The sequence below is a fragment of the Narcine bancroftii genome, chromosome 2 (genome assembly GCF_036971445.1).
Source record: "Narcine bancroftii isolate sNarBan1 chromosome 2, sNarBan1.hap1, whole genome shotgun sequence".
Taxonomy (NCBI): Eukaryota; Metazoa; Chordata; class Chondrichthyes; order Torpediniformes; family Narcinidae; genus Narcine; species Narcine bancroftii.
In genome coordinates, this window is record NC_091470.1 from 111,795,525 (window position 1) to 111,807,441 (window position 11,917).

Here is an 11,917-nt window from a genome sequence, read left to right on the forward strand (position 1 = left end):
TCTGACTCCTGTCAGCTCTTCAAAGGCTTTAAATGGCCTGTTAAAGAAGCTGATGGGGTTTTTTAAAAATATGCTCATAAAATGTATACCTTTAATGGGTAATTTGCTTCTAGGATATTGTGAATTAGTATATTAAATGTGCCCGGCAACATCACTCCACTGGTCAGTGCTAAGTGTCAGTCTTGGGGCAGTCTTATACAGCGAGCGCAGCTCAGAACCTACAATTTAGGTGAAAATTCAGGGATCGTCTTGTATAGAGTCGTCTTGTACATCATGGAACCCGACATGAAGTGTTGGTGTAAGCCAGGGATAGCCAACCTTTTAATTTAGACATGCAACATAGTAACAGGCCATTTTCAGCCCACGTGTATGTATCAGGGGTGTAGGATAATTGGGCAGCACGGACTCGTAGGCCTGTTACCATGCTGTATGTTTAAATTAAAAATTAAAAGGTTCGCCACCCCTGGTGTAAAGTTTCCAGGATGTGAGGTGGGGAAGGAATTGAAGAGCAGGCAGCCAGCAAAGCATACTGAACGGTCCATCCCACTCTCTTCTCCCTCCTTTCCATCAGGCAGAAGATACACACGTTTGAAATCACAAACCTCCAGAATCAAGGATAGCTTAGTTCCTGCAATTACCAGACTCTTGAATGAACCTCTTAAAAGATGATGACCCCTCCCCCCCATTTTCGAGTATGTCCGAGTAATACTTGATCCTCCACTTTGACTTGGTGCACTTTGGTTACATTATTGCACCATCTGCTGTACTTGAATATGACTGACTTGCCTGGATAGCATGGAAGAAAAAGCTTTGCAGTGTACAGGCAGTCCCTAGGTAACGAACAAATTCCATTCTTAAATCTGTCTTCAAGACAAATTTTTGGTAGGTTGGAACAGGTACACTGTTGTTAGTAAAATGTTTATAGTATATATTTTACTTTACTATCCAAAAAATATGATTACAAGTTAACAGTTACTCTTGTTCCATCGACGTCTTACATATGGGAAGGTACATTCGTGAGGTAACATTATGAGCATCCGTGAATTGGGGAAACAGTCAGTTAGTTTGAGTTGTCTGTAAGTCGGATGTTCGTAACATGGGGACTGCCGGTAATTTGGCACAAGTGAAAATAAAACAATTCAAAGGAGGCCAGGAGGCCCAGGGGTTGGGAGAACAGCTGGTTTTCACGGTTAGGGAAGGGAGAGATAGGATGATGCACATGGGACAGATGTAGGGAGGACAGAAATTAGAGTGCATAGCAAGAAATTGGACAAATGTGAAAAAGGAAGACAATGAATGGAATGGGCATAAGGGACCAATCCAAACAAGTGAAAGTAATTCCCAAAATTATTAAAGCTTCACTGCTCCATTTGTTTTGGGAGTGCCCAAATTTAGAGATTTTGGAAAGATGTTTTTCAAACTTTTTCACCAATTTTTAAGATCAAAATAGAACCATGTCCATTAAATTTTTTGTTTGGTTTTTCACACGAGCCAGATATACTTCTGTCTACAACTCAGGAGAATGTTTTAGCCTTTACCGTGATAGCCAGTCAAGCAATTTAATTGAAATGGACCTACCCATACACAGTGGTTACATGTCCTAATGAAGCTTGGAGAAAATTAGATACATTATAGATAAAAGATGTGGGGCCCATTCATAGATTACTAACATGATTGGAAGAATTAAGAATTTTGAATGTTCCAGACATTGTCCGACTTCTGGAGGTCAGTATCTGATCCACAATTTTCCTTTATATGTTAAACTGAATAAAAATATTTAAAGAGTAATTCCCTGAAAGTGGGGTGACAGGTGGATAGAGTCATAAAGAGAGCTTTTTGGCGTATTGGTCTTCATTAATCAAAGTATTGAGTACAGGAGTTAGGATGTTATGGTAAAGTTATGAGGCATTGGTGAGGCCAAATTTGGAGTACTGTGTGCAGTTTTGATCACCCAAAGATATCAATAATATAGAAAGAATGCAGAGAAGATTTACTAGGATGTTGCCCGGACTTCAAGAACTGAGTTACAGGGAAAGGTGAGACAGGTTAGGATTTTATTCCCTGGAGCGTAGAAGAATGAAGGGAAATTTGGTAGAGGTACTCAAATTATGCAAGTAGGCTTTTCCCCTCTGAAGTTAGGCGAAATACAAAACCAGAGAACATAGATCAAGGGCGAAAAGAAAAAATATTTAGTGGGAATATTAGGAGCAAACTTCACACCGGGGGTGTGGAACGAGCTGCCAGCTGAAGTGGTGAATATGGCCTCATTTCTAACATTGAATTAAACTTTGATCAGGTACATGGATGGGAGGAGGTATGGAGAGCTACAGACCAGGTAACTGGGACTACACAGAATAATAGTTCGACACAGACTAGAAGGGTTTGTTTTCTGTGCTATATGGTTATTTGACCTCAGTGGCATACTACAAGAGGTGGAAAAAGGAAGGGGGAAAGTCTAGGGATAAACAAATGGTAGAGATTAGGACACAAAGCATTCAGCAAAAGCAGTACATGGGCCCTTTTAAGATATCACCACATTTTCCAATGATCTCCCACTCACATCCTGCACACTACTAGATAAACACAGCAGAAAAAAAGTCAGTGGGCCCAAGCGATTGCCACACATCCTCAGAAGGGCAAGGGAGATAAAAAGTGGCAGTAGCAGGGAGGGGCTTTCAAATGACAGCCAAAAGGGGCATGCCTGCTCCTCATTGTACTTGTTATCAGTCAGTCACCTCCTGGGGAACCTGGCCTGCTGAACACTAATGGAACAGCTAATTGTCCTGCCAACATCGCACAAATCCATGAGAGAAGTACCAGATTTGAATAGTACTACTTATTCAGAGAAGCACATAAAGAGTGAGTGAGTAAAAAAAATGCTAACTGCAGCACGGCGCAGCACTCTTACAGCGTTAGTGAACAGGGTTTGAACCCGGCGCTGTCTGTAAGGAGTTTGTACATTCTCTCTGCTTTTGCGTGGGTTTCCTCTGGGTGCTCTGGTTTCCTCCCACCGTTCAGAAAAAACCAGGGGTTGTAGATCAATTGAGTGGTACTGGCTCATGGGCCGAAAGGGCATGTTACTGTACTGCATGTCGAAATGTAATCATTTAGTTAAAAGTGTACACCCCTCCCCCCACCCATATACACACCCCCACCCTCCCTTCCCTCCTTTAAAATTGCATAGCATCTGTTCATTTCCAGTGAAATAGCTGTTCCTTGAACTATGGAGTGGACTCTGAAAGCTGGTTCCCCACCCTGTACTCATGGAAAGTTTACGAGAACTGCCAGCCACTGTCAGGTTTCAGTGAGCCCAGCTGCCCGTTCAATCTGTCCGATTATGTGACAAGTTTAGGGAGGTGCTGAGGAACTCTGAACAATCACGAATGGTGCTGTCAGCCTTATCAAGGGGCAGGTTCCTCTCAGATTCCAGGTTTAAGCTTTTACCAGGGTGCAGCACTGAATGAGCAGCAGGAATCCAGTGTTAAAGTAAAATGAATCTGGTGTATCTCTGTGGTTCAGAGGCACTCTGGCCACACCTGACAAGTCTAATTTTTATGGACATGGCCATTTGCCAAAACCTTAAAAACACAAAAGCAAGCTGCTGCGAATTAGAGATTAAAAAACCCAGAAAAGGCTGAAGGCCAATGAGTATTTATGCTGAGTGTAGCTCAGGGACTGTTTCAGGGTGAAGAAGTGGTTGCTCTTGGTTGGCTTTCCACAGCTACTGCTCAAGCTGTTCTCATCTCGATAACATTTGCTGATCTGTAAACCCCAACCCTCTCTTGACACACCTCTAGCATCTTGTGGCAGCAATACTGGTGTCTAATGCAACCGTGAGCCAGCGTCACTAGTGCATGTGGATTCAATCTCACACAAGTGAGTTGAGCCCAAAATCCAAGTCAGTGATCTGGCAATAGGGTGGCGCAGTAATTTAATTTAGACCAAAAGCACGGTAACAGGCCATTTCGGCCCACAGGTCTGTGCTGCCCAAACCCTTCCCAATAAACCTACACCCCCGGTACGTTTGGAACGGTAAGAGGAAACTGGAGACCCCCTCCCTGGGGAAAACCCACGCAGACATAGGGAGAATGTACAAACTCCTTACAGACAGCGCGGGATTCAAATCCCAGTCCTGACTGTTGGCGCCGTAAAGGCGCTGCACCAGCAGCTACACCAACTGTGCATGTGTTTCCTTGGCAGAAGATCTCCATCTGAAGGTCAGACGAGCTCTCCTTGTATTGTTGACCACATCAATCCTCCGAATAGTATCAATAAAGAGCAGATTATTTTCTCCTAATTCCATTCTTGCTTGTGGGAACTTGCTAGGCCAAACCTGACTGCCTATTCAGTGGAACAATAACTCGATTTCAAAAGTGTTATTGTTAATCACTTTGAAAGAGCCATGAGGGTTCAAAGGAGGCCGTATAAAATCAGGGCTCACTTTCAGAAAGAAACCAAATGTTTTAAGTAAAACTCCTCCTGCCTTCAAAATTCCTTTTTTATTGTCGTGTAATATTACACAAATATTGCCTTTGTCTGCCACAAGGCAATGATTTGCCATCACCAGAACTTGCCTACTGCCCCTTGCAGTCAAAAAAAAGCAAAAGAGAATCCTTTCAGAGTCACTGAGTGTCTGTGGATTTGCCTCCAGTGCTCCTGCAGTCACGCTGACTCCAGATCCAAACCTCTGACACGCTCTGGAAGCCCTCAGCGCCCTCCGTGCCTGTTCCGATACCAGGTACCCCCTTCAGCCAGTGTTGAGCCAGTATCCAGCAGCCCACGGCGTGGTGAGAGTCCTTTGGCCGCAGTTGCCAGCAGCCCACCTCGAGGTGCCAACAGCTATGTTCTTCAGCCTCAGTGCCCTTCACTGGTCCGCTTCCATGGTCACCATCCCATAGGATCGTCCCCTACGGAGGGGCGTGGTCTCATTTTCTGGTGCCCTGCACCAGTCCTCTGCATCCCCTTGAACACAGACGCTGCCATCTTGGGCCCAAATCCTGCGGTCGCAGGAGTTTAAAATAAACCACCATTGGCTCCTTTAACAGGCCGTTTAAAGTCTGCATGGAGCCATAGGTCATTGAACTTGTAGAAGCCTGTGGATGAGCGCTGTCCCCATGGGCCCACACCAGCGGCAGCCCTGCCATTACAGCAGCTCTGGCAGCCCTGCCATTTTTATTTTTTAAACCAGTAGATTCTGATGCCTCCAAATCTCTCAGCTTGTTGGGTACACAAACAAGGTCAGTAAACAGACAAAAAACAAACATGAGAGAGCAACAGAATCTCAAAGCACTCATCAACGGATCGTAGAAAGCAGCAGGACAAGATGGTTAAGACTGCATTCTCCCGTGACTAATGGCTAAACCCTGGATCATCTAGACATCTGCTGTCATAGCCAGGACCACCCCAACAGTTGGAGTCCAGTACAGAAAGGAGCTAGAGTGAAGAGTGGCTTGGTGCCATCAACCACTGGAGGGGGGTTGTTAATTTTAATTTAAATTTTCAGCACATTGACAGGCTCATCCAGTCTACGCTGCCCAAATACACCCACGTGACCAATTAACTTCCCAGCCCCATACAGCTTTGAAGGCTGGGTGGAAACCGGAGCACTTAGAGGAAACCCATGCAAACATTAGGGGAGAACGTACAAACTCCTTACAGACAGCGCCGGGGTCTGGAGCTGTAATAGTGTTCTGCTGACCAGGCCACCGTCTGCAGAGCTCTTGTTCTGGCACCAAGTCACCCATCAGGAGTCTGATAACTCTGAATGTCAGCAAGGCTAAGGAGCTGATTAGATTTCATGAAGAGGGAAGAGTTCACTTGCCGATCTGCATGATGAAGTGGAGAGGGGGCGGCTTTAAAATACTCCAAGTTAGCAGCTCCACTGACCTGCCCTGATCTACCCACATTGATGCAATGGCCAAGAACATGCACCAGTGCCTTTACCTCCTCAGAAGCCCGAGGATGTTTCCATAACAACTTATACAGACACACGTTTGAAAGCATCACAATGTGGTATGGGAACTGCTCTGCCCAACACCACAAGAAACTAGAGGGTTGTGAAAACAGCAGGCTATCACATATGCCCCTACCCTCCCACTGTCTTGGAAAAGTAGGTAACACATTTGAAGACTCATCCCATTCCAGTCACACTTTCATCAACCCCCTCCCGTCAGAAGATTCACAAGAATAAGATCAAGGACTGTTTATTTCCCTTCATGGTTAAACTCCAGAATAACCCTCAAAATAGTAATATTCTGCTGCCATTGCACAGTAGCAAATGACACCATTCAATAACTTTGCATTCTGAAGAAAGCATGTCAGCACCTCTACTTCCACAGTAGTTTGCAGAGGTTTGGTATGACATCGGACACCTTAGCAAATTTCTACGTGTGTGGAAAGTGTGCTGACAGCTGCATCACAGTCTGGTAATGGGGGCACCAATACACCCAAGTGAAAAGCCCTCCAAAATGTAGTGGACACAGCCTAGCACATCACAGGTATATCCCTTCACATTGCCGAGTACATCTACGGGGAAACGCTGCTGTCAGAGAGCAGCAGTGATCATCAAAGACCCACACCACCCAGCACACGCTCTGTTCTTACTGTTACCATCAGGAAAGAGCTCTAGGTGTCACAAGACTCGCATCACCAGGGTCAGGAACAGCTGCACCCCCTCCACCATCAGACTCCTCAACAATAAACTCAATCAGGGACTCATTTAAGGACTCTTACTTGTGCACTTCGTTGATTTTTATTCTCTCTGTATTGCACAGTTTGTTTACATTTCTTTATTTATTTCCATGTGTACAGTTTTTTTTTGCATTGCTAAAAAGTAGTCATTCTGCCTGTCCACAGGAAAAAGAACCTCAGGGTTGTAATAAATCTGAAATCTGTACTGGTTCTTACCTGTACTATACGAGATATCATTTGGATTGCTCACTAAACAAATTTTACCATTACATCTTGGGATATGTGACAGTAAATTTGAATTTGACAAGACATACAGGGCACTTGCCTTCATCAGTTAAGGCACAGAAGAGAAGGGAGGCTAGGTTAGAATGGCATACGACATCAGTTAGGTAGCAGCTAGTTCAGAATACCACCACCACAAAGATGTTGGAGCACTAAAGAGCGCCTTGGAAATTTAGGATTCGCCTATAAGGCTGGAATATCCGCCATAAAGTGAGGATGACTGGGCTGGAATTGCGCTCTCTGGAACAAAAGACAATTAAACAAGGTGTGGAAAAAAAAATTCTAGGACACTTGGACAGGGTGAACAGGAAAGGCATATTTCCCTAGAGAGAGATGAATAAATATGGAATGTAGACTTAAGGTATTGCAGGGGTATTCAGTGACATTGTGTGGTCCCTGATTTCCCATACATTACAAGAGGAGCATAATACAGCCATATCTCGACTTCTACCTGATCAGTAACGTCCATTTGAAGATATGTCTGAGGTCACCACAAGGGCTTAATAAAAATTACGCTGGGACCGACGATGGCGGGCGTTAGTGGACGTTAAGTCACGCATTCGATACGTGGGCTCAGAAGCCAAAACAAAGTGATTACGCTGCCAGCTGTACATAATATACACCTAACGTAAAGTACAGTACATATGTAATTGAAAACTATGTTTAAATGTACATATACAAAGAGGTTTAGGTAAATATGTATGTGTCATGGTATTTTATGTTGTACAGTATATTTCACTTATAATGATTGACTTATGCCTAAATTGATTTGCATCCCCGCTTCCTGAACGTAACCAAGACGCAAGTCGATGCATGGCTGTACTGCCCTGGCTGCCATTCCCTCTGTGGGATCAAGTTCAAGAGGCATGAGGAAATGTTGCAGCTGCACAAGGACCTTAATTAGACCCCACTTGGAATGTTGTGTTCAGCTCTGGCCATCTCATTGCAGGAAGGATGTGGATGCTATAGAGAGAGTGCAGAGGAGATATCCAACAATGTTTCCTGGATTGGACAGCATGCTAAGAGGATAGGGCGAGTAAACTTGGTCTTCTCGGCTTGGAGTGACGGAAGATGAGGGGTGACCAGATAGAGAGGTACAAGATGATGAGAGGCAATGATCACGTGGATGGCCAAAGGCTTTTTTCCCCAGGGCTGAAATGGCTAACCCCAGGGTTGATAGATGTGTGGACGCAAGTAGGGAGGGGAATGGGGGCAGGGAAATGTAAGAGGCTAGATTTTCACAGAGACTGGTGGTTCACAGTATGTACTGCCAGCAACGGTGGTGGAGGCAGGTATAATAGGATCTTTTAGGTAGTTACATGGAATGGGAGGGCAGGTTATGCAGTTGTTAGGGTGGGTTGGCACAAAACTGTGGGCTGAAGGGCCTGTACTGTGCTGTAGATTTCTATGTAACCTGTAGTAGGTGAGGGGAAGGTTGAAGTTGCAGCCCATGAAATGTTTGTTCAGGAGAAAACCTGGTTGGTTCTAAAACCATCCTTGAATTGGCAGGCAAAGATCCATTCGCTCCAAGGCTGTGGCCAAGTGCTGGGTAGTGGGATTAATGCAAGTGGCTCCTCCTTTGACGGGCAATTAACATTCTGGAACTGAGAGCTTCTTCCTGTTCTGTAAACTTGGATTACTTCATTTAAAACAACTGACAGTGATACAGATTTCCAGAGCTCACAATGCTACTCAGTGAACCCAGTCACATTTGGGAATTATCATGGAAGTCCAGTAACTAGCAGTGCTGACCACGCACCTCAGATGATTACTTGTCGAAATCTATGTCAACCTTTAATGGAAATGAATCCATCAGTACATAGCCTGTGTATTGAATTGCTCCATTTTGTTCCTGCTCCTTCCCATTGTTAATGGGAACAGGAGACCAAGATAAAAATGGTTCAAAGCTCAAAATGACGTTCTCACCACCTCACTCCTGCTTCCATGCAAACTGCATTGTATTGCTGTTTTAAAATCCATTTAGCACCATGCACATCAATGACCCTTATGTAACCACAATTTTCAACACCTGATTAAAAAGTAATTCTCTCCTGTTCTTACTTGTCAGTTTTTAAAAAAACTCAAATTCTGATAATTCGATCTGGTGTGAGGCCAAGGTCAATTAGGTCGGACTCCTGAAGTGGACACTGGAAACATAAACACGCAGTGTGCCATGTCTTTCACAGATGAGAAAAGAACAGAAAGTTCAGAGTCCACAGTGACAATAGCTTTGCAAAGGTTAGTGAACCATACAACAAAGAAACAGGCCCTTCAGCCCATCTTGTCCAAACTATTTTTTCCACCAATGATTTGCACATGGACCATGGCCCTCCACACCCCTCGCATCCACGCACCCATCATAATTTCTCTATAATGTTGAAATCAAATTCTTATGCATTACTTCCACTGACAGTTCGTTCCACTCTCTGGGTGAAGATGTCCCCCCCACCCCTACTGTTACCTTTAAACTTTTCTCCTTTCACCCTTAATCCACATCCTTTAGTTTTTAATCTCACCTACCCTCAGTGGAAAACTCCTGCTTGAAATAACTATCTAATTTTGTATACCTCAATCCAATTTCCCATCATTCTTCTGCACTCCAGGGAAGAAAGCCCTAAACGTGTTCAACCTTTCCTTGTAACTCAGTTCTGGGCAGCATCCTGGTAAATCTTCTCCACAATCTTTCTGCCTCATTGATATATTTCCAGTTTTGTGACCACAACTGCATGCAATATTCCAAATTTGGCCTCACCAATGTCTTATACAACTTTACCATAACATCCCAATTCCTGGACTCAATAGTTTGATTTATGAAGGCCAATATGCCAAAAGCTCTGTTGACTACCTCTCTACCTGTGACATGTGTCAAGATGCAAGGTTGTTTCTTTCATGGCTTTGTGCTTACAGAGCAACTACATAGGTATGTGTCTCACTAATTCTCTTCCTTGACCTAGTCTTCCCACTGCTCCTCCCTTTTCCACACTGGCCTCTCCCTCCCTCTCTGCATCCTGCCACCCCCCCACCCTGCACTTTTCACCATGCTCTCTCAGTGCCCTCCCCTCACCCTCTGTGCACTTGCCTTCCCCACAATGTCCTCTGCAACCCCCCCCCATCTCCCTCTGCACACTGCCTAATACTACTCCTGCCCACAGCACAATCTCCCAACCCCCACCTTGCCCCTACTCCCACTTCCTTTCCTGTCCTTTCATTTCCTCTGCTCTTCTCTCTTGCCTGTTCGCCATATGACTCGTCCTTCCTCCGCAACTGTCTCACTCCCTCTCTGCTTCACCCCCCCCCCCCCCCCCATCTGTCGTCTCCCTCTCCATCTGTACCTTGATTTATGCCTTTTGCTTCAGGCTGCTGAACTCCTGCTCGAGAAGAAAGCCACCATTTGCCCAGTTTGGGAATCAACAGGACGTTACATTTATGTCACAATTTGAACTTCAGCTCACTAAACTCTCCCAGTGGTGGAATGAGAATATTATTCAGCAGGGGGAAGCCCAACTTCCTGGACTGTGCACTGACCTTATTTCAGCAAGTTTACACAACAAAGACACTTTTTCATTACTTTCTCATCCTTTTCATGGTATTCCAGTGCATTAACACAAAAAAATCATTTAAGTATTATCCCTCTTGAAAATCTCCAGGAGCCAATTGGTACAGGAAGTAAAACGTGCAGACACCGTGACTGAAGTGAAAACACAAAGCTGGAGAAACTCAGCAGGTCAAACTTTATACAGCAAAGATAAAGAAACCGATGTTTCGGGCTGGAGCACTTCATCAAGCATTTTATGCCAATTAGTTCATCACAGGTCCATACAAGCACCAATATGATAATGATTTGGTTCTGTTGAATGAAGGTTCAGTGTTGAGCAGGGTTAACTCCCTATTCTTATACAAAATGACAGAATCTCCAACAACTGCAAGCCCTCACTCAGCACTGGAAGGGCAATACTGAGAACTGGGGTGCTAGAAAGCCCAGAGACAGGGGCTTGAACCCACTGATCAGGTGGCTCAGCGACCAGCCTCAATTTGTTACCCCACCTTAATCAAAGCAAAACTCTGCCGAAGTCCCTGTTCCAGATCACTTCCCACCGACTACCCCGCCTCGGTAAATCGCCCAGATTATTGTGATACACAGGCGGACACGAATGTCAAGCAGTTAGTTGAGTGACGTTCCAGAAAACGAGCAACTTCTATAGTTACTGCACGAGAGGGAGGGAGGGGGTGGGGGGGAGAGGAGGGAGGAGGAGGGAGGGGGTGGGGGGGAGGAGGAGGAGGAGGGGGTGGGGGGGAGGAAGGGGAGGGGGGTGGGGGGGAGGAGGGAGGGGGTGGGGGGGAAGGAGGGAGGGGGTGGGGGGAAGGAGGGAGGGGGTGGGGGGGGAGGAGGAGGGAGGGGGTGGGGGGGAGGAGGAGGAGGGGGGTGGGGGGGAGGAGGAGGGAGGGGGTGGGGGGGAGGAGGAGGGAGGGGGTGGGGGGGGAGGAGGAGGAGGAGATATCCCAGAGGAAAATAAACTATTTGCTCTTTCACACCGTGTGCGGGTGGGGGGGGGGATACACTGCTGTTATTGTGGACTGAATTCACAGCGGCGACGAGAAGCGAGCGACAGCTGATCCTAGTGTTGAACGAGCAGTGAAAAGGAAATCAAATAAACTCTGGACATCGACAAACATCTTTGGCAACACCGGCGTCAAACTCTGCCCCCTCTCCCCCTCCAAGAGGCTGGTTGGTAAAGCCAGACGCCAAGGAAGTACAGCAGGCTCCTTACCGTCGTCTCTCGTTCAAAGCAGGCGGTCGGCCGAAGCCCCAGCTTAAACATTAACCGCACTGGCCCCGCTCTCTCCCGATCACGCCCTGAGAAATGTGGGTCGCCGAGGTTCGGAGTCAGAGCCCGCGGGGTGGAACTCTCGTGTTTCACGGGCTTTGAAAGCCAAAGCCTCGTTA

At 45.9% G+C, this 11,917-nt stretch overlaps 1 protein-coding gene across 1 annotated transcript in view; it reads right to left on the reverse strand.

Annotated features, from left to right (window-relative positions):
* The window catches only part of LOC138754152 (probable JmjC domain-containing histone demethylation protein 2C), a 107,362-nt gene extending 95,451 nt beyond the window's left edge, over positions 1-11,911 (reverse strand). Inside the window, exon 1 of the mRNA XM_069918016.1 lies at positions 11,742-11,911. Coding sequence (XP_069774117.1) covers positions 11,742-11,792 — 51 coding nt within the window. The 5' untranslated portion in view covers positions 11,793-11,911. The remainder of the gene's footprint in view (positions 1-11,741) is intronic.
* Positions 11,912-11,917: the final 6 nt, after the last annotated feature.